The sequence below is a fragment of the Plectrocnemia conspersa genome, unplaced genomic scaffold (assembly GCF_051122295.1).
Source record: "Plectrocnemia conspersa isolate PC_06_02 unplaced genomic scaffold, ASM5112229v1 ptg000012l, whole genome shotgun sequence".
NCBI classification, from domain to species: domain Eukaryota; kingdom Metazoa; phylum Arthropoda; class Insecta; order Trichoptera; family Polycentropodidae; genus Plectrocnemia; species Plectrocnemia conspersa.
In genome coordinates, this window is record NW_028277176.1 from 2,473,089 (window position 1) to 2,497,651 (window position 24,563).

General features: G+C 27.5%; 2 protein-coding genes across 4 annotated transcripts in view; both read right to left on the bottom strand.

The window, feature by feature from the left end:
• Drl-2 (tyrosine-protein kinase derailed 2) overlaps positions 1-8,671 on the bottom strand; it is a 79,323-nt gene extending 70,652 nt beyond the window's left edge. Inside the window, exons 1-2 of the mRNA XM_088200019.1 lie at positions 8,317-8,671; positions 3,861-3,988 (exon numbers count right to left, since the gene is read on the bottom strand). Of these exons, the coding sequence (XP_088056145.1) occupies positions 3,861-3,988; positions 8,317-8,425 (237 nt within the window). The 5' untranslated portion in view covers positions 8,426-8,671. The remainder of the gene's footprint in view (positions 1-3,860; positions 3,989-8,316) is intronic.
• Positions 8,672-11,308: 2,637 nt separating this feature from the next.
• dyl (transmembrane protein dusky-like) overlaps positions 11,309-24,563 on the bottom strand; it is a 41,550-nt gene continuing 28,295 nt past the window's right edge. The window contains exons 1-3 of one of the 3 annotated variants that reach the window (XM_088200022.1): positions 16,919-17,054; positions 16,493-16,579; positions 11,309-13,404 (exon numbers count right to left, since the gene is read on the bottom strand). In XM_088200022.1, coding sequence (XP_088056148.1) covers positions 11,656-13,404; positions 16,493-16,543 — 1,800 coding nt within the window. In that variant the 5' untranslated portion in view covers positions 16,544-16,579; positions 16,919-17,054 and the 3' untranslated portion in view covers positions 11,309-11,655. Of the gene's footprint in view, positions 13,405-16,492; positions 16,580-16,777; positions 17,055-24,563 lie in introns of those variants that run through there. The other 2 variants (XM_088200021.1, XM_088200020.1) reach the window with 2 other exon arrangements.

Below are 24,563 nucleotides of genomic sequence, written 5' to 3' on the forward strand. Positions count from 1 at the left end.
TATTGCACCGTTAAAATTTAACTGAGGGATTTTAGAGCAGAGCATCCGAGGGACCAAATTGAATTACAAATAGAGAGTTACGTGAGATTTTTTCTAAACCTTTGCGAGTAATAAAACGATAGTGCGATGTGTGATGTTTGAGGACGGTATGAGTGGCTATGCCACTTTGTGACGGTGTTGATGAAACTTAAAGACATTTATTTTGAAAGTAGTAACTGTATATATGTTGTAAATAAAATAATTTAAGTTATAGGTGTAAATCAGTTAATCTGCGATTTCAACCAACTTCTCAAAATATAAAAAAAACAGATTTGGCAAAATGCTATATATTTTTATAAAAAGAAAATGTGCTTTTGTATTGTATCAATTTAGATTGAAAAACTATTTAACTTGTAATAGCTTTTGATATTAACTAACCTCAATATATTTTTTTTTTAAATAATCATATCTATAAATTAATTACATTATATTAAAAACATACAGATCCAAGTAATATTATTTTCAAGTGTTAATCGATTATGTGCACTTAAAATATCATCAATATTCTTAAAATTTATCCAGAAAATGCAGCAAAAATATGGTTACTTTCTGGATATAAAAATGAGTAAAAAAAATATTTGGTAGCCGGACAAAAGAGCGTGCGTCAAATGAGCGCCGTCATATTAGCGCTGCGTCATAAGAGCGTTTAACAAAATAGCGTGCGTCAAATGCGCAGACAGTCATATGAGCGTTTGACAAAAGAGAGCACGTCATAAGAGCGCAAAAATAATTGGAGAAAATAAACTAATTAATATTTAATGAATTAGGTATACAAAATATGTGTAAATTGTGAGAAATTTACAAAGAATAAAAATTCACGAGATATAGGCGGTAAAATTAGTATTTTATGTGCCAGAGCGTAATGACGATTAAAATTATTAGTCAATAAAACATTATTATTTATTAATTATTACGTACATATGAAAGTATGGCTCCCCATCCCCATACGTACGATATAGTACATATATTTTATACTTAAATGAAAAGCTGATTTTGAATTTATCATTAGATTTGTTCTGTAATGTTTCATTAAATTGACAAATAATTATCGACTCGACTTGCAATGAATGCGTACAGTTATAAGGCAGGTAAAAGGTCCGCCAGACTTTTTTTTTTATTTATTTTAGACTACTACATTTTATCGTGAATGGCAAAAACAAGCACAATAAAAATTTGTAGCGCAAAGTGTAAGATAAATAAAATCATCTGAAAATAAATGTGATTGCAAAGGGTTAAAACATTATTTTTTCCGAATTAATTTTAATCATATTGTATAATTATCAAAAAGGGAGTTAACTATGATTTTTTAAATACCTAATTGTACCCTTTACAAAAAAAATCACCGCTGTGAATACCATTGCATGATATTGGTGAATGACACGGACAATACGCACTAGTTTAAAATTATTTTTACGATATCAAAACTTAAAGTAGTAATTGGTGAATCTGTATGAATTTTTTTAAATACTTTTTTTATTGGTCCGATATTTAGTTTTAATGTGTTATTACTAGAGACCTTAATTTATCGCGATTAAGATAAAAGTATTTTTTTGTGAATTTCGTGCTTTGTCCATTTCAAAAAGGGTAGTATTTATACAAAAAGAACAGCTAGAAAAAATAGTAATCTGTCTAATATTCTAATATTTTGATCGGTTCCTTGGTATGGGTCTATTTATCTGGCTATCGATAGCATATTATTTTCCCCTTATCTTACATATTTGCTAAACTCCAAAAACTATTCGGCGGCACGCACATTGAAAACGTGTTATAGATTAAATTGTTATCTATTAAGAAGATTAATCCTTATAGATAGTTGTAAGTCATTCGTGGTATTTTATATGAACAATGAAAAGGTTTAAAGTGGGTAAATTTAAAAATCAAATAAACGTGTTAATAAATTAAGTATGTAAAATAGATATGTTTCATCATAGACACCTTGTACATATAAAAGCCTTTATTCTCACGTGTGCCTTCTGGGATGATCAGACTTTAGGTTTCGTGGCATCTTCGTGTAGTAACGAATAGAAAATATACCGATTAAAAGTTCCAAAAAATTCTTAAACCGAAGGAACCCTAAAACCAACCGCGATGCTGTGAAAACTAAATATTATATTTGAAAAAATGTTTCCTAAAAAAGTTTTGCGATATTTTTATTTGCTATTTGCTTATCTGCACCTTTCACCGAAGTTGTAAAATTCAAGTAAAAAAGCTCGACCATCTGCTGGAAAAGATCCATTACGACTAATAGGTACATATGTATATGTATATTAAACACAATAATTGATTAAAATACTAAATTAACCCAACATCGTGGCTCATTTCTAACCATAGATATACAACTTTTCGATATATATAATTCATATGCAGAGCTCTTTTGACGCACGCCTATTTGTCCGCGCTTATTTTTGACGTTACCAAATTATTTATATATTTTTAATTTATTTTAATTTCTATTAAATCATATAATAAAACCATTTTCATTGTTTTACTAAAGTTACGATTTTTCCATTTTTTTATTAGGCGTTATTGTATAACAGGATAGAGAATTTAGTTAATATATTTTAAAGGCTAATTTTTCAGAATTTATTTTATGGAAACTCGTTTTATCCTTATTACAAATGTAATATAATATATTAGTATGTGAGATATAATATAATTTTTCATTCGCCGGTAGATATTTTGGCAAATCTGTTTTTTTTTTATATTTTGCATAAGTTGGTTGAAATCGCAGATTCACTTATATAACGTTATTCAATCAAAATCTCAATTTAGACTTACGCATATTCAATTTTATAATAATCCGATCTCCCAGCCACGACAGAAATTTAAAAACAATAAGGTCCATATAGGATTCGAACCCAGGACTTTCAGGTTAATAGTCAGAGAATTGTGCCACTCGTCTATCGTGCTAAATAAATTAACAAAGGTGTATAAATTAACTCACTACTCCAAGGGTTAAAATCATATGCTTGAAGAGTTGTATTTATATTTGACATTTTCAAAGATGAAGTACATAAAATCACAATTTCAGGCCAGAATTAATATATGAGCATTTGCAATAAATTTTGACGATAGGAAGAGACGAACTTTATGAAACGTTATCGCAAAAAATATATAATAGTATCAATTTCTATAAAAGTGTGTCTGAAAAATGCGTATATATATGTATGTAAATAAACCTATTTCTTCTTGTTATTTAAGTAGACTAATTTATACAATTATATCCTTCTTGGATATAATTGTATAAATTAGAGCCTATATTATTTATGATCTGGCACTTGACAAAAAAAATTGTACCAGGTATCTAGCTACTTATACGATACATAATTGAATGTCGCTGCTTTTGAGATTGTTGATAAAATGTAACTATGTCAGATATCTTGTTAGTTTAAATCAAAAGCCTAATGAGACGACGCAAAAATTTAACGCTAGAACAGCGTCGACGCCGCGACGTCAGACAACAATAACCAAATTATTAAATTATACCCCCTGAGCGTCAGGGTATATTATGCATGCAAGCGTGTACAAATTTGCGCACGAGGGGTTGGTTCTCACCATAGGAAAATCCCGAAAATTTTCCATAGAGACCGAGCGTGTACCAACACCCGGCGCCTTTCCCTTCTCGGGAAAACACAAAAGGGAAAATCAATTAACATACGTGTTAAGCCGAAGTATGATAATCATCCTTTTACATAATATCACAACACAGTCTGGGGTGATATTTCACCGATCGACAAAACACCAGCCGTTGCTTTCTAAGGGTAAATATTATCTAAACGAGACGCGACGCCGGTTATCATATTTTAGTAAACTTGTCTTACCGGTTGGTTGGTTAAGCTCTGCCAAGAAAACTCCAAGTCGGATATATGAGCTGGGACTAGCACAACGTAGTCCAAGGCGTACGAGTTGATCACACCGTCTCTGACGTAGTACAATTCGGCATTTACACCTGTTTAAAATAAAGTAAAGTATATTATAATAATACGTATAATAGTCTTAAAGGTTTATACATGTATTATATAATTAACAATAATTGCAAATCATTTCATGGAAGAGTATAAAAAAAAATTGCTTCGATATGTAGATGAAATATTTGTTGTATAGGCCGTTGAAGTCTATTTTGCTAAAAAAAATATGTTCTGTTTTTAATCAATTAACAATCATATCTATAAATATCATTGTCAATTTCTTACTAGTAATTTATTTTGGTCAATATTAATAATTGTTTTTTAAATAAAATAATTTTAATAAAAAATGAAAGGCGTGCTATGTTAGTTAGTTTCCATAGTTACGAGGAAACAAAATTTTGATAAATTTTCGAGTCCTACAGAGTAATGGTTTTACACAGTAGTGTGCTAAGAGAAGAATACGACCGAGAAATTACATGGGAACGCAAAGAAATTAAAAGAAAAATAGTACTAAATAAAATAGACGACGCAAAAGCAATGTCGGATACTTGATTACCGGTTTTAAGGCAAGCTAAATTAAATTTTAACAAAATTCATACAAATATAGATTCATTTAAACAAACCAATTCGAAAATAAATGCACTTGTTATTTCCTTAGCAACAAATAAACTCAGTACTTGATTGCTATTTCGAGATTTTTCGTCAATGGTTTGAAGCTGACTAATGAAGTAAGATTTCTAATATATTGCCTGGTGTTGATTTTTTCAGCACTAGGCAACGGAATATATATTGCTTAGTGATGATAAAATAAACACCAGTTTATAATTTTCTATAAATAAATAAAAAAATCGTAATTATGTTTATGTTGGTTTACATATTCTAACATAAGGCTTTTCATATATTATTTATTATAAAAGCTACGAATTTATAAAATTTACCATTTTACCACACTATAACTTACTCTAAACATAATAATTTTATTTATTAATACTGTCTTAATTTTCATATAAAATTATTTATATTTGTTTTGAATTAATAATGTATTTAAAATATTACCCATGTAAAAATTACTTTAGTGTTTTATTGATATCATTATTATTTTAATTTAGAACTATTCTCAATAATATATTCTGCAACTATAAAAATCTGCATAATCATTATAAACTTAAAATAAATATTTATATAATAAAATAAATGAGGCAGCATTTATAATTGTATGCATGGAATGAACATATTCCTTCCGTGATGCTTATCCGTTAAAAACGGGAGACAACAACGAATTTTTTTGTTCCATAATTTTTTAACTTTGTCTACGCAATATCATAAAAATTTACTATTTAAACCAGGATTTTTTAATAATATAATTTTTTAATAATAAACTTATAAATTCATCCCTATTATTTTGCTTCAAAATCCAATATAGTTACCTTAAATTATATTACGGTAGAAAATAAATACATTTATTAAAATTCTGATTTGCTGATTTGGAATCGTACAATTCATTAGATTAAGAAAAAAATTGTTTTATGCGTCGAATTTTTTGAACTATTAGTTATGTTTCATATTTTTTAATTTCCTAAATAACTGAATTACGACAATCTCGAATATCAACGAATCTCAGGATTATTATACATAATTATGAACATTTTTAGATAGATTTTCTATCAAGAAAAATCGAGTTGATCTCTAACAATATTTAAACGTTTGATACACCTGCACTTGTCACGTGCGGGATCGCCGGTAATAAATAATAAAATAATTATAGCATAGAAATATGTTAAATATAAAAAATGAAAGCTCATTAATAATAATAAATAATATATTTACTGACTAATAATTTTTTTAACCTTTTACATTATGATTTGTCAGTTTTATATTATTCACTACAATAAATTGTAATTGCCATTTTTTACTTATTTTATATATGTTATATTGTACATACTTTACATATATATTTTCAGGTCCACTTGTAATACATAAATCCCAGGACTACAATTTGAGATAGGGATTGAATTTCCTATTCACGAACTGTAACGCGCATTCAAAGTGGTAACATATTATTTATCCTCCCTTACTTTTAAACAATACAATGAAGTGATATTTGTAAATGTATATATATTTATTGCTATCGATTTTATATTAATTACAATCTTTCATTTACAAATATACTAAAAAAAATGTAATTCATATTTTGTATAAAAAAAATACTTTAATGAAAAAAATAATGAGTACAACACTCTTTATTATATAAATATAAAAAAATGTAGCTATTTACTACAAACACAGTTTGTTCTTGAGTGTTTAAATTACAACAAAATCATATAGATTCAGAACGAAATTTTTTAAAATACAAGTATTTTTAAAGTATTTTTTTAGCATCTTCAACATTCGGAATATTTTTTCTAATCTATGAAATTAATTCCTAAATACAATATATAGTGCAGGTAGGCTACTAGTTATTTAGTTCAGTTTTTAAATTCTTAGTGTTACTAAAAAAATTGTATACAATACAACTTGGTTGGTTAATATAGAATTGATTACATATGATTGTTGCAATATCTGACTTACACATTTTAATGCAATACTATGTTTCTTCTCAGAATTCTATTGTATCCTAGTGATTCACATTTTTGCTTTTATTTTATATTACAATATCAAGTCTTTGTGACATGTACTTAATGCTATTGTAATGGAAAAGGGACAAAAAAGGCTTTTTTAATGTCGCAAAGACAAGAAAAAGGCATCTAAGACACCATTATTTGGAAATAAAAGTAAGCCATAAAAACCACGTCTATGGTCAACTGTTAAAGGATACGATATAACTGGTAACAAAACTAAAAATAACTCTTGTACACCTGACTTACGTTTTCAATTGTATAAGGTAACAATTGCAAATCTTATGAAATACGGAAAATATTTGTGAACGAAGCCAATTGTGTTATTAACTGCTGAAGTTATTACAGTAATGTTGTTTGTTATTAAAATACATTAAATATTTATACAAAACTCATTATATACTGTTTCTTCCTATTAAAATGCTGTTTTAATCAAAAGTAAAGACTTTTTAACCTGAATTTAAAAAAAAACAGATATGTCATTTATTTATGTAATTAATTTAACATTATATATAAGTTAGAACATAATAAAAAATGTATGTATAATTATATATGTAAATTTTTTATTAAATATAAAAATCCTATATATCGTATTAACATATTAGATAAATCTTTGTTTAATGCTCTTAATCTTTATATGTACCGTTGTTAATATTAAAATATTACTAATTATATTTTATTATTAAAAATGTAATCGATGGTACAATTATTATTTAATGGTAAAGCTACGAAGGCGAAAAAGTCATTAGGAATATCTATAAATGCATTTTATCACTTGGGTAATGTATTATGTGAATTTCACTTGTATGTACCATAAGATCCATAAGATCTTTATGATGTGAAGTAATTTAAATTACATTTTGGAACAATATTTTTGCCTCAAATATTAGAAAACTCAATTAAAACATAAAATTATGACACTAATCTAATTTTAGGAATATATTCGGATATCAATTTTAATTGTATGTTTATATTTTATTTTTATATAGAATCTTTTAAAGCAATGTTTGGGGGTATATATATATATATATATATATAATATTTTGGATATTTTTTGAAAGCATATGAACAAATTTTATAACAAGAATTATTTTTACATTAAAACTTAAAATTCTAAAAAAATTATTAAATATATATTATATAAAATAATTTTGATAGGAGTATATATCAGCATAGATTATTATCAAAAATTAAACTATAAATTTTACTTTTTTTATTTTTAAAAACAATAAAACATATTTAGTTGAAAAAACATGCAGTTAAAATTAGACTAAAGTTTTAAATATAAATTTAGGTATACCATCTTTGTTGCAAAAAATTTAGTGTCCATAAATTTAATTATCAGTAAAGAAAAAGCCTTAACGAATTAATTTTATATAATTAAAATTATTTATGAATAACTGATTTAAAATATGTTTCTGGGCTACTTTTAAATGTGTCACGTGTACATTTTTTGTCAAAACTTTGTTAATTTTTTTATTTATTTTTTAGCAATATTTATAAAGTAGACTTCACTAGCTTTTTTATTTTTAGTTTATTAAAATATTTTACTATGACTATTGCATATATTTATTTATAGCAATGTTAATCTATTTTTAAATAATGCATATTATTTCTAATTATTAAAAAACAAGATAATTCACTTAATAAATTACATTATTAAAAGGCTTTAAAACGTATTTTTGGTTGCAGAGAGTTAACTTATAATTTTTGATGCAAATTTATTAAAATATACACGCGAAATATAAACTCACCGAAAAGTTTCATAACTTCTTCTTGACTGATGAACACATTCAAATGCGTAAATACACTGCTTATGAAAAACGACGACAGAAATATTACGCGAAGCATATTTACTTTCATTTAATTATCCTTGAAAAATTCTACCGAAACCATAATTTAACCTGTTGATCTATGACACATTATAATGCTACTTTTATCCGTTTTGACCCTAAGTTATTGCCAATGAATCATGACTATATTATTTAAAGCCATTTGTTGATTTTGCCATTGTTAATATAATATAAAGAACGAGTTTTTCGATGTTTTTGATAGAAATGGGGCACCGAATGGAGCGCGAGCTACCGCGGAGGCTGCCGCCAGACCACTGGCGCTACGCCCCTGCGCAGATGCCTCCCAAGACCGAGGGGTGGTTGTCTGGTTGTGGAAGGACGCAGTAACCATGGCAACCACAGTTGACGCCTCTTTCTATTTAATTTGTTTCAAAACCAGTGGAGTTTATAGTGTATTCAATCAATTAATTCCTGTTAAAACAGGTAAGTGCCAATTAATTTAATTTAATAATTAAATATTTATATTATTAATTATATATAAATATTCATACATCGATTTACGTGATATAACATTTTTTAAAAAAGTAACGAATGTGCATATCTTATATTATATAAATAAAATATCAACATCCCAGTACAAAAAAAGTTTCGTTCTCGTCTCCCGCTTTTAACCGATATGATACAATACGAACATTTTTGTCTCCCACATACAAAGTATTAAATAATTTATAATGATGTATAGTAGTGGCTTTAAATTGTTGCCTTTATTTTCTTCTTATAAATTAAATAAATTTATAGGCGACAGTAGTATACTTTTATTTAGTCCGTGAAATATTTTTAACTGAAGAAAATCGAGAGCTAAGATATTTAGATAACACTGCCTTAAAGGATTTTTATTAGCATTTTGTCACTTCAACTAACATAAAGACGTCATTGTCTCGCACGTAGCTTACCTGTTTTTCCACCTCTCTTAGTCATCTAACCGGCGATTTAAAATATAACTCATTCATTAAAATTCTGGCAGGCCGCCGGGGCTCCGCCCTTGTGTCCAAAAGCTACCTAATATGGCATTAAAAAGCCTGCCTCGTTGAGAGAGGATGTGTTCCAACTGACTTTTTAATTGCATATCCTTTTAATTAATTTTTTTTTTTGAAAAAAAATATTAGCAATAACTACATATTTTGTATTGGATTTGTTTCTAAATTCGTGTTGTAAATGTGATAAAAAATTATTTATTTTATTAACTAGAATTAATTCATTTTTTTTTTATAAGACGTTAGTGATCTTTTTATTATTAGCTTTGTATAATGGAGTTATTTTGACTATTATTATGTAATCGGGGAATATTTCCTTTTTCAAACATCCATTTAATAATTTCACTAAAAGAGGAGCAATAAGACTGTTAATTGATTTATCTGTTTTAACTGTTATGCCAACAGTACCAGGTGCTGAGTTATTTTTTAATTTGTTTGTATATCTTATGATATCTTCTAAATTAATTTCGTGAAAATAAATAGGTCTATTAACTTGAGCCATATTTGTGATAGTGTTTATATCATCAATGGTAATTTGTATTTGATCTGATAGAAATGTTCCAATCAAGATTTTTTTTTATTAAAATCATCAGCTATTTTTGATAATTGTTTTTATATTTTTCCATATTTGAAATTGGTTATTATTAGCATCATTAAACATATTATTATGGTAATTTTTTTTTATTTTTTTTTTCGATGAGACAGATTTTTTTTTTGAGTAAAGATAATACTAGGTTATAGTTTCTATTTGTGATGCCAAATATTTATATTTTTAATTAAAGTATTTATATGCATATTAAGCCATGGAACGTTTGCAATATTTTTATTATCTGAAATTTTTGTCAACGTTTTATATCTACTTTACTAGTAGCGGTTTTAATTTTAATTGTAATATTTTTAATAATATAAATTTATAAGATTTTATTAAATTTTTAAGTTATCTATAGTGAATTTAAAATATCTCTTTATATTTCTCACAATTATTGGATATTTTTTTAATATTATTTAAACACTTTATAAGCAATATGTTATGATCATTTATAGCATTGTCGATATTATAATTTTTTTCTATTATAAGATATGATCTATCAATGATTTGTTTTAAATGTTACATAATTACTATTATGTTTATATTGAAATCTTCTAAAATGATATGTTTTACCTTTATATTATTTAACATAACATATAGTTAAATTAATATTACTAACTTTTTATTTGTAGAAGTATCAAATAAAAGCACTACTATTGATTTAAAAGTAAATTTTTAAACATATTTTTTTAAATATTTTATTAATTTTATTTAGAATAAATAAATATATACATATATATGAAAAGGGTTATTTATAGTAAAAGTAAGCTTTTTGGGATAAGTAAACTATAGTAGTTTCAATATTTATTTTTAAATATGATTATTTTTTATTCTCACTATACTGACTATATTAATCTATTATATATTTCGGGACATCTCTCGGCTTATCTTGAAAACATTTGGAAAACTGAAAAATTTAATTGGTTCAATACTTTGATAAATAAAAAACTAAAAATTGGAAAATATGTTTTATTTTATCGTTTTATAAAAATATTTACAATTGTGTCGCTTTTTATTATTTGTGTATTGGAAAATTTCGAATAAAATAATATTTCTTTTAATTTTTTAATAAAAATATTTTACAAATAAATAAATAAATAACAGAAAAAATAATAGTTCGTTACAAACGCATACAGTTTCGATTTGATTTGATTCAAATTTCATACATACATAAATATTACAAAAATAAAACAGTATCGTTCAAAGTGTATATCATAATAATTAAATACAATTTGTTTTCCCTATCTATATATTTAATATATATATATATATTGAGTTGAAAAATGATCGCATTTAAATCAAACAATGATAAATATAATGCCAATAAATATTTTCGTAAATTTACACGCTACGAATAAATAGAATTTGTTAGTATTTAAAGCTTCGCCCGTTAACAACAACAGCGCATGAAGGAAATACGTCTCGCGGGTATGACTGAAAAGGACCAGGACTGGACGCCGCCGGATAGGGGAGGTAGTATACGGGAACACTGCACAAAAAAACAAAAAATGCACAACGGGCTTACGCTCGCCCGCTGTTAGCGAATCGCTGAATATCTTTGGATCCTTTGGAAAGTCCTCGCTTTCGAATTCCTATAATTATTACACACATTAACAACGCACACTCTCAGTCTCGGTGTATTATCGGCTAATACTATTATGTCCACAGATGGCATCTTCAATTGGCGACTTTCACGAACGCCGTGTTATCGTAGGGCGCACCTACGAATGTAGTCGTAGCACCTTTGCGATCTACTGCCCTAACCCTAACGAAGAGGAACGCAGCAACTAGGGAAGACACGATCAAGACCAGAAGCAGCATCACCAGACCTCCCACGAAGCTGGGGATGGACATGCAGATCGTTTCTGGATCTGAATCGGTAGACGACTGCACTATGACAGTCTCGTTGCTGGCAGCACTGTTCAATGCAAAGTTTACATCGCCTGGTGCCACTACTTGGATAATTCTACTGGTGTTGACATCGGTCATCTCTTGCGTCTCTCTCTTATATATCCTAGTTACGATCACGTTGGCAGTGTGTCTCCTTCTGCGGATTCCTTGAAGTTGTTCCGGAAGATCTTCAACAGATCTTGGTTTGCCTCCGATATTATTAATATGACTGATCACAGTGTTGTATACGCCTTGATCGCCTGGCGGTAGTGGTGGTTGAATGTCGCTCTTTGAGCTGAACTCTTGATTCTTGGGTGGCGGTGATGAAGATCTTGAGTTGTTACTGGGCGAAGATGATACTTGAGCTTGAGCAGATGGTATTTTATCTTCCCGATTTTCAGAGAACGCTCCTATGGCGTCAGCTGGGTGACGTGGGTCTGGGAACGCCGGTGGTACTCCATATTCAGAATGAGGAAGACCAGGAGGGAGATTATAATCTGTATGCGGTGGAGGTCCATATTCTCCGCCGCCCAAACTGTTACCTCCCAATAGTGGCACGCCATATTCAGAAGACAATCCATGGTTCAATCCGGAGCACTTGGGTTCGGGGCAGTTGTATCTGCACACTTGAATTACGCATTGGAAGTGTACGTTCATAGAGTCAGGGAATTTGAACGCTTGGAAGTAGGCGAACGACACGACCGAAGCAGATGGACCGAAGTTTTTGATCTTTTGGAATCTGCTCATAATCTTGGGCCGCACTACGCATCCGTATTGATCGACCAGTTGAATTGGTGCTCTCTTTCCGTCGTGAGCGACACAGTTTCTCACGAGCATGTCGAATTTGTTCTCATCGTCTTTGATAGCCAACACCATGGTCATAGTCTGTCCGATCTTCACTATGCCAGACACTTCTGAGGCCCAAGGTCCCTTTCCGACTTGAATCTGCATCCAGCACTGCAGGTTGTCTCCGAGAAAGTTGGCAGTAACGGCATGGAGCATATCGACTTGAAACGGTCTGAAAGTAACAGCCTTTTCATAAAAGTCGTACCACGTGCACCTCAGTTTGCGAGCTTGATCCCACACTTCTTGCACGTAAGGATCGTATTGGATGATGATCGTGTTTTCTACGTAGCTGCCGCTCGGAGTTGGACTTCCATAAGACGCCACGTTGTGATTAGCGGAGCTAGACATGCCGCAGCTGTTCAAGAAGATCTCGAAAGTGGCACTTAGATGTCCAGTGCCCGGTTTCAAATGCACGCAGTGCGGATCGCTGTAGAATCCTTTGGAAAAGATCATGCCGTAGAAAGGTCGATCGAATTCGATGTTGACTCGCATGTGAGTCTTTTCGCACTGGACTTGTAGATGCTTGATTTGAGGACTGTCCGGAGAAGCAAGAGGCCATAGATCGTCTCCTCCTCCACCGCCACCGCCGCCGCCGCCGCCTCTGGGAGGTCCCGGAGGTCCATATCCACCAGCTCTATGCTCCAAGGGTAAAGAGGCCGAGTCCACAAGCGGAGCGTCGCAGTTAGCTTCCTAAACAAACAAAAAACGAAACATGAATCGAATACTTGTGAAGCGACACAGGAAGAAAGTGTGTGAAAAATGGATAAATTTGAATAAACGCCATAGATAATGTAATCTTATGACCCAGAAACCATTGAAGCGCAAAGTGTCCGCTTCGGGTAATAAATATTTTATGGCGGCACACAATGACTTGAGACATACGATAATTTAAAATAATATATACGTATATATCTGAGTGTATAAATGTCGTAAGTAAATAAGGTTACAAAACCCAATATATATTGTATTGTAACTATATATTGTTTATACATATGTAGATAAAATTATCTATGAATTTTCATTAATTTTCATTTTATATTAATTTATTTAACTAATTAGTGCAAAAAATCAATTATTTGCTAGTGGGATATTAATTAATTAAAAAATAATTATTGCTTAATATTAATTATTAATTAGGTTCATAATCGCTTAACCTTTTAAATTTTATAAAATATGCATAACACAATCAGTGAGGGCGTCAAAAAAAATTCTGAATTTATAATTACATACTTTTCGATCAGAAATGTCATTTTAGCTTTTTCAAATTACTACGATTAAATTAATTCAGTAAAATTGATGGAATATTTTAAATATATAATTTTATCGAATTTATCGTATAAACAATAACGTTTTATTTGTGCGAATTAGCATATAAATTAAATAGCTAAAAATGAATAAATTGCGATCGAATTATTTAACTAATTAAAATTAAATATTTACGTCTTTAAATAATAAATACAAAAACGTAAAACAAATTTCACAAAAAATTTCGACGCACACCTATTTTTGAGATAAGCGGTAAACGATTATTAAGAGTAGGCCTTTCCAACATTTTGTTTTGTTCAATAAACGAATTCTGCGAATTTCGGTCATAGTATTCACAACAATAAGCAAATGTTTTGTAATTTGTAAAAAGCGTCTCATTATTTCGCATTTAAAAAAAATAAAGACACATGAATTTTGGAGTGGCACTAGTTACTCGGGTATATTGAGAAAAAAAGTTGCTTATGTATACAACTTATTTCATTCTAAAAAAATATAATAGTATGAACGAATAATTCGAGTAATCTAATATTCGATTAAGAACCCATGTCTTATACATATTAATTATCAGTTTAAATCACTGATTTATAGTTCTAATATTTTAAAAAATAATTAAATTTATTGAGTATTAATCTAATCTAATTTATGAACCTAAACAATATTATATAAAATTACACTGTATAACTTTTAACCATAAAGATAGCTCAATTTATATGTTTTACATTATATCAATATTGATATTAATATTTTTAAGTAAATTATATTTATTACCAATAATAATCAATGTACATAAGTAGATATTATTTTTTTATAAATCGACCTAATAGATTAAATCGCATTATAAAAATTATGTTTTATTTCATAAAATATTGATTGAAATAATTGTATAGTGCGCAAAAAATATTACATAGGGTAAAACAGTACATTTTTTTTAATGGATGATAAGATTTTAATTAAAATCAACTTTAACAATGTACTTATAAAATTTAGTTAATCGCTAAAAAAAACCGTAGCTATTATTATAATCTAGAGCCCAAAGGATTAAAATGCATGATAAAAATATTTTTGTAATTAATAAAATCAGATCTATTATAAATATTAATTGAAATAATTTTAATATTTTTACAAATATGCGCAAAAAATAATACATAGGGTAAAACAGTACATTTTTGACTAAAACAAAAAACTAATAAAATTTAGTTAATTATTAAAAAATCAGTAGTTGAATATATTTTTTTATAGAAAATTTCAAAACGATTATTATAATCGCCTAAAAAAAATCTTATTTTATTTAAATATATATCAATCATAATAAATTAAATTAAAAAAATATTTTTTCAAAACAAAAATATTAAAGCGATAAATTTAATCTTTTTATTTAAAAACAAAAAATAATAGTGAAAAACTAATGCAGCTCTATGCTTGGAATCTTTCTGTTATCATATTTTTTGAATTAATATCAGTAACGCGGTCAATATTTAATTTTTTAATTTACATTTCAATAGTATGTATTCGATGTTAAACTATGCAAGTTGTTAATTTTGACAAGCCAAATGAATTAAGGTCAAAAAATATTGCTCTATTCCTAAAATTGATCAGTAAATTAGATAATCTAATTAATTTAATAAAATAATAAACTTGCTATTTTTCAAATTTAAGCAAGATTTAAAAATTATTTACGGATATCAATAAATTTACAAGGATTTGAAAAAACAGTAAAACGAAAAAATTAGTGAAAGATTATTCAATAAGTGTAAATTCAGATAAATATGATTTTAAATAAATTCTAAGGAAACAGCAGGTTAGATTAGAATGGTGACTGGATTATTGCGCTAACGAAAATTGCACACTTGAAAATTCTGAATATATGTGATTATTTGATTGTCAACTTTATTTTAGTTTTAATTCCTACTACTTTAAGTAAAAAATACTAAAATTCCGTAATTATAGAAAGTTATGTATACATATCATACCAATGTAAATTATTATTAAAATAAAGTGTAAAATATTTTTAAAACATGATATTTTAAAATTAAAATCATATTAACACCTATTATATTTATATACAGGCATTATGTTTTATTTATAGATATACATATATATTTACGTATTCTTAAATATACATGTATATTGAATATCTATAATCATAATTTTTACTATTTGAAATTTTCGCTGTGCGCAATTTTTGTTTCCGCAATAATCAACTAACCGATTAGAATACAGCAGCGACGAAGAAGAATATTAAAATTATTAATACGTTTAAAGTTATGTATATAATAAAAATAAATTTCAAGTAATATTGTCAAGTACTAATATTTATATTTAAAATATTAAGTAATAATATTTATTCAACAGTGCCATTTGTGATTTTGATACACGAGAACGTACATATGTACATACATATGTATATAAATAAACTAAAATCCAATAGTCGTACGTTTAATAGCTGCGGTACTTAGCGACAGTGAGATACCGACATTAATAAATTAATTATGTGTATAAAAAGATAACTCACCCTTAGCCAAAATATCGCGAAAGCTACAATTAAGTATCTCGTTCGTGTCATTTTGGATATATTCTATTCCTATATCTGCTGCAGTTTCTGAAACAAAAATAATCCATTGTTAAAATTTGCTATTTCTTCATATAAATATGTGCATGTAACTATTCGATTTAAATTATACAGAAAGTCGATCACCCAGATTAAATAATATTTATAATAATGATACGTTTCCCTGTCTGATTATTACGATTATATGCGTACGGAGCTCATGAACTAATTTAATTTAATTGCACTTACTGATCGTCTCCAAAACATTGATAATTCACTTAATCGGGGTTAGATGACTTCACTATTTATTTTTGAACGCAATTGCGATTCACTCAGTATCACTAGCACACACAAAATCACTATTATTTATCGATGTAGGGGTAGTATTACAGTAGCGAGCAATTTTCATCGCATGTTCCTCTCGCGGTTGGAGCGCCGTCGGTGCGTCCCGCGCGACTGTCCGCGCCGGATTGACCCAGTGACACACTGCCGACTCTTCTGCCGGAAGTTGAAATCACACTCACCACACTCACCGGCCGGAGAGGCTTTCTCGGCCTTGTGGTGGGGGGAGAGAGAGAGAGATGAACACGCGCGCACGCATACGCGCGCGGTGGACCATTCATGAACGCGCAAGCGCGGAATTTTTAGAATTTTCGTGTGATACATCAATGCGGTTAATTGTATCGTAATATATTCCAGTGAATTCCAACCTTTTTGCAAGTGTGAAAACTGAAAAAAGTCAATGGTCGGCAAAGTGCGGTACTTTGCCGACCACTGTCTTAGAATGTGCGCGTTCATTTTTTAAGCATAAAGACAATGGTATTTAAAATGAAAACGAATCGTTTTTAATCAGTTGGTAATATTTTAGTTTTCGCTAGGTTCCGACTGACGTGACACTACACAATATAACATATTTAAATTATAACCCTATTTAGAGATTCAATTTATTTTTTGTTTTAAATTAAAACTTTTTTGTGTACCTTTATTAAAAAATGCAATATCAAGAGCGAATAAGATGTTATTTATATTTAATTACACTAGTCCTTAAACTTTAAAAAGAATATAAACTAAAATATATAATTAACTTACACAGAAAATTGACAGAAATCCATGATTTTTATTTATGCATAACAAGTATAAAAAACTGTTTATTCTCAAAAATTCTTTCTCTAGAATATATTGAGTTGAAGTAAATCTTCTAATTATTATAATTAATTTTGTGATATTAATATTTTTTATAGCTGATTTAAAAATATATACAGAATTTTTTTGGAAGTATCCATACTAAAATATTTTGATTTCTGACGAAGACAATAACAATAATTGAACTGAACGAAAAATGAAAAACAAATTTAATTTGGTGATAATGGTAATAGAAGTACCTAATTCAAGTTGCTCTTTAAATCATAAAATGTTTGTTACACATCAAGCTAAAGAGTATGATGTATTAGAAACGATTGAAAAAAGGATTGTAAATGTACATTTGAGTGATGCTTTATCAAAAAAAAAAAAACATGGCAAAAAGAGCGGAATTTCTCGGTTACAAATAATTATATAAATAAAAAAAACATAAAACTTTGGTGAATTTTTGTATATTTTAATTTTCATATTATTTTATTATCTATCATAGAACATTTTAGAACTCGTTTCAGTTTTTGCAGATATTTTTAATCCTTTGAGCAGTATCGCCGTACATGTACGGTGGTTGATTTTCACTGTTTTAAGGTACCCCAGATAGTTTTATATATACATTTAAAATTTAAGAAATAAGAAATAAAATAATACCAAAAAAATAAAGAGTACGAAATAATGGAAAATTAGTATTAATATTTAATTTTAATTTTATAAAAAACATTTAGAGAATAAATTATTATGAAAAAATCTACACAAGCCAAATCATTTACTACTAGAACAGTTGCAGATAAATGATTGAAACACACTAATACAAAAAAGTAGTAAAATAAATCGAAGCAATATTTATGTTTTTTTTCTATAATTTACTATAAATGCAATTATAAGTAAATCCCTACAAAAATAATTATTTAAAATACGTAACCTAACTTACTCTCAAATTTAACAAATGTGTATAAATTAACTCATTACTCAAATGGTTATTTAACAGAGTTATTTTTTTTTATTTCTAATTTTTTTAAATACATATTTTTAAACGTTTTTTAGGTTGATTAAAAAACTAATATTTATAAGAGCTATTATTAGAATTAGGTGGACATATATCAATATGAGTAAAACAACGGTACTAAAATTTGTTATATCCCATATAATTAACAAAAAAGAATATAAAAAATAAAACATTTTACTTTTTACTTTTTTTCTTCTAGGTTGAATTTTTACCTTAAAAATTTTTTAAGATATGTTTTTTTACACAATTTATTTAAATTTTTATTTTTAAATATTTAAATTTTTTTTAATATAAGATTTTAACAAAGTTACCATTTTTTTAATAGCTACGATATTAAAAGATGTATTTTTTAGAGGTATTTAAAATAAATTTATCTTCCCAACCATTTTTAATTTATTACATTTATCTCTAAAAATTGTAAAAAGTAATTATGATTTTTTTGCGCTATGGCGGATCAAACTCCGTCGAGTTATTATTTAAAAAAATATTTTAAAAATAGATCTCCTTAAAAATTAACGAGATCTATTTTTAGAATAAGTTTTATAATAGTATTATATAAACTACGGCAGTTATCGTGTCCTTAAAAATATAAATGACTAAAAACTGTAAAAACCTTTTTTTTTAATTTTACTGGATTTCTTAATAGTCACCATTTTAAAATAATGTGGCGGGTTTTTTTAGTCAGGTCATGTCATGAATCATTCTGCAATTAGTATATTTCTTAATAAAAATACCCAAATAGCTATCTTAACGTTGGATACGTAATTTTTAATTTTTAAGACATAAATTATTTAAAGTAATATACGTAAATAAATTAAAGTAATTAAATATATCATTTAGTATGTAAATATGATTTAATAAGTTATGATTCTAAAACACTTGTTGAGTTCGCCTCTAATATTCTTAACGCCTCATATAATCCACAGTTTCGTATAATGGTAATTTCGTATTTACTATTAACGTAAAACAAAATACGTGAATGTGATTTTTCAACTCATTTGGAAATTACTGTCGTTTCTGATTGGGTCCAAGTGACGTGGCTCTATATATCTAATGTTTTTTAATAAAGCTTTATTAAGATATATTTTCTGTATTTTATGCATTACTAACCCAACTTTTGCTATAAATATTTATTAAGGGTTCTTTAAGCTTCAATCTTCTGCTTACATTGTATGTATACTATGTATGTTAATCGTGTCATAAAATCATTTTACGATCTATAAACAATTGTACAATTGTGTAAAATGGTTATTTGTGAAACAAATAATTTGGAAACTCAGAATTGCTAAAAGACAATTCTAAAATAAAAAATCACTTGGATAACTGTATATTCCAAATAAATAGTCATAAAACTATTTATTCATATATTAAAATTATATATATTGTAGAATTATTAATATATTTAGAATCCATTTTCTTTATATTTGTACTTGTATAATCATACTTAAAAGCATATCTGCTATGGCAATCAAATAATTTTCTGTTCTTTCTTATAATGCGATAGTTATACGAATTGGTATGTAGTAACAATTACAGTTTAAGTACATTACTTAAATGTACATAACTTCAAAGTACACATAAATTTATCGTTCTTAACATGGTTTACGAAAATTAGTATTTAAATGATAATATTATTTACTACGACTCTTTTAAAACAAGGATTGATAATTATAATATTTGAGATGTATGTTAAATAAAATAGTAATTTTTGTAAAAATATCAAAATAATTGGCAATGTGCTTCCAAATGATCTTTGTATGATATTATCATATATTTTATAGCAATAATCTATCCATAAAATATTCAAGCAAAAATTAGCTCCCAGTTTTTCCTATGAATAAAATAAGAAATCCAAAATATTCACGCAAAACAGTTATTTTGCTTGAATATAAAATGATATTTTAAAAGTAAAATACTCAAAAACATATTTGTATGATTCTTAAATAGCTATGATAGTCATATTTAGTAATCCTGTTTTAAAAATATGTAGATTCTTTACCTGAACGATCCTTTTATGCTACTCATAAAATCACTATGATATAGAAACATATCTGAGCATTTATAGATAAATACTAACTTAAAAATATCTTAATGCTGCTCTTTGCTCAAAAGAGCATCATAATAAAAATATAAATTTGATCTCAAATATTTTTTAAGGAATAAAACAGTATTAAAACTTATCATAGATCAATTTTGAAATTTTATGGAAATTTAATTTGATTAATATTATATGAAAATTGTTTTGAATTTTTCTTAACAAGTAAACCATCTCTCGATCGCGTTATAATTGGTTATGTTCTGATTGCCCAATCGTACCATTAATGAATTAAATTGGAGGTACATAATTACTAAACTACCAAGAATTATTTAATTTACAGTTCATATTACAATTTTTTGTGGTAAATTAATATTTGTTATAATAATTTAAAAAATGTATATAAGATCAACTGCCTTAATATCAAATTAATATTGTATTTATATTTTATATATCGATTTTTTCCAAATAATTATATACAATGTATTTATTATTTTCAATTAAATGCAGCAAAAAATATTTTTATTTTTTTCTTTAACAATAAAGTGCTTTGATCTAGTAAATTTTAAGACACTTCATATGATATTTCGTCCTTATATATATTTTTATAAATTAAAAATATATATAAGGAGTCAAACTCATATTTTTTTTCTTAAGAATATTGACATTTAAAGCTAATTTTAGAATATAATGAAAATATATTATTTTTAAAATTAAAAAACACCGATCTATAAAAAAACCAATATTTTAATGATACTAAATTTCACTCAAATTTACAAACAGATTAACAGACACTATCACTAAAAATAAAATAATAAATTGCCAAAAAAATATTATAATAATAATTTATATTATTATATATTAGTAATTAACTAAACCATAATAAAATATTTATTATACAAACTAAAGATAGATTTTAAATAAAAGTATAGTTTTTTAAACTGTAGATCGATTATAACTATTATATCGATTATAACTAAACCATATAAGTACTATAAAAAAATATAGCACAATGTAATTTATAAAAATCATGTAAATGTAATATATGTTATCATAATAAACGCATACTTTAATTTTTAGTATTTTACAGAAACAAAATTCCTGAAGAATTTTATCTGTTATTTTCATATAGACAGTTGTATCATTTCCATTTCGAACCAAAAATTTTCTAGTCATACTTTCTTTGATTGTAAACGATTTTTTTATATTTCTTTCTTACAATATACCCCGGGAGTAGACAGTGTTTTAAGAATCGATATTCTAGTAATTCATATAAAAAATATACTGTAAACTGTCTTTAAAATTACACATCACGTGTTATGTTTTAAAGACACTACATACAAGCCGCGTTTATTACTTTATTACCGTTCTCAATTTTCGTTCTCTCGATCATCATAAAACGGCCATAAACGCCATATTCTCAAATTGAACCAAATACTCTTAATAAAATCTCATAAGATACATAGCAACGTTTTGACCAACTTCCGTCGGATAAGCTCCAATTTCCACACTCGTAAAATTATTAAGAATATAGCAAAGTTAAGTAAAACGAATGGCACAAATTTATCACAACAATATCTAATTGTGTCACAGCGCAAGTGCAACAATGAGCAATTTTTACAATACAAACAATACCGTATGTATAATTAGCTCGCGGTTGGAAGATTCCTAGGCTTCGGATTAGTAACATGTGAAAATTGTACTATGGTTAATACGAAAATCGACCGCACAGACGAATTAGAATGCCATCAAAAATTTCTTGTTATATACGGGCATATAGTAAAATAGAAAGTAGGCATAAAGAGCCCGCGGGCGATCGATAACTATTATTCAGACCTGTGAACAAATTACTGCAATTTGTTTTTTTTTTCTATACTGATTGTTAAAAAGAAAGACTTACAGTCCTACAGGGCGTGCCAGATATATTTTTTCGGTCGATTAATTGATAGGTTGTAAGTGTGTGTGTGTAATGTTTGGTTTTTATGGGCAGCCAAGTACTCCCTGGTACTAATCTAGTTCCTCTGGTGATCGCGTTTTAGAAAGTAGAACGACCATTAGTGCTCTCTACACAGCATGGACAGGTTGAATGCTCCGACGTATGCTGATACAGTTCTGTGATACTAACTCCTATTATGGCAGTCGGTAGTCAAGATTGCTTGTAAACTTGTCAACGGCCAGATCGATTCCGCGGATCACCCGCAGCAATTTCGCGCAGCGTCTCATTCTAAGATATTGCGAGCTATTTGCACGTTTTATGGAATTAATACGTGTATTAACATAAAAACATGTGCCTAAGCACACATGTGTATCTGTATATAATTATACATAGCGCTTAATATACACTTTTATAGAGATTGATTTACCTTTTGCGTCCATTCTGATGCTTTTACAGTTCGAGAAATTAGTAAAAATATGAATTGTAAAAGACCTCTTTTTTATGATTTTTTACATCAACGAGACATTGGTCCATTTGTTCAAAAAATATTCAATTAATTATAAGGGCTAGATTTTGTAATATAGCAAACATAACTAATTCTGTAGTCTTTTATCAATAAAATATGACTTTGTCTTTATTTTAGAGAGTTTCTAAATATATGATATTTTAAAGTATTTGAATATTGAATAGTAAACGATAAAATATTGTATATATTTGTGAAGTTATGAAGATACGAAAAACATAGTAAGAGATAAAATAAAGTAGCAAGATCATATATTTTATTTAACCCTTTGATGTTGCAAATTTTGAACAAACTCCAAACTTGTAATGATATTTATATATGACGTTAAAATGTTACATGTTTTAAATCGAACTGAATTTATTTTTCAATATATATATATATATTTTTAATTATTATATAGAGTAATATTTAATATTGTTTCGACGATAAAAGAATCATGAAATGAAGGGTTAAATTTAATATCATACAGAATTCAGTGCTCAAACTTTAAAAACTATAAATTAGTACGAAGTTTCATTTTATTTTATTTTGCTGTCGCAAAGACTACAGTTCGGTTTATTAAATCAAAATTAATGAAATAAACATTATTCGCACTGATTTATAGAATATTAAAAACCAATTCCAGGTATTGAAAAAGTATGAGTAATTTATGTAATTTCAGCAAATACAAAAAGTATTTTACTCGTTCTTTTCTCTTTCAGCTATTCATTATTATGGTTAGCCTTGTTATATATAACATAGAGATAAAAATATACATTCTTAAAAGGGGGCATAATTTATCTGTAAACAGCGCAGTGGCATAGCTAGGATATGTGCTGCCCAGGGCGCTCCTTAAAATTGCCGCCCCCCCCCCCACATACATTTTTTGCAGGGTCATAAAATCAGCATTTGTTAAATATTAAATTAGTTTTTATTAAGCTCTTGTTATTCTGGATTTATATATGTTTTAGTGCATTCAGGGTTAAGAACATCACAAATATTCCGCCCCCAAGCAAGTGCCGCCCGGGGCGGCCCCCCCCCCCCCCATAGCTACGCCACTGAAAAATCAGTAAATCGGGAGAAAAAATTGAATATACAAAGACTCTCTTAGCTAATAAAAATGAGTAATAAGGCCTTCAGGTTATGTAACTAATATTCTAGCTTTCATTTTTATTTAGAAAAATCTATAAGAAATCGTTTATTAACATAAAAAATAGTATACAAATACGTTTTTCAAGATTATTGTTTTTTCGAAATTAAAAAATCAGAATATTTCACTACAAATAGTTGAAAAAAGGCGAATTATATATACGGTATGTGAATTTTCAGATTAGAGTTTCTAAAAAATATCTGCATATTTATATAATGCATAATATCTTCTGTACTATGTTAAGCAATTGTCTTATATTTTTATTAGTATTT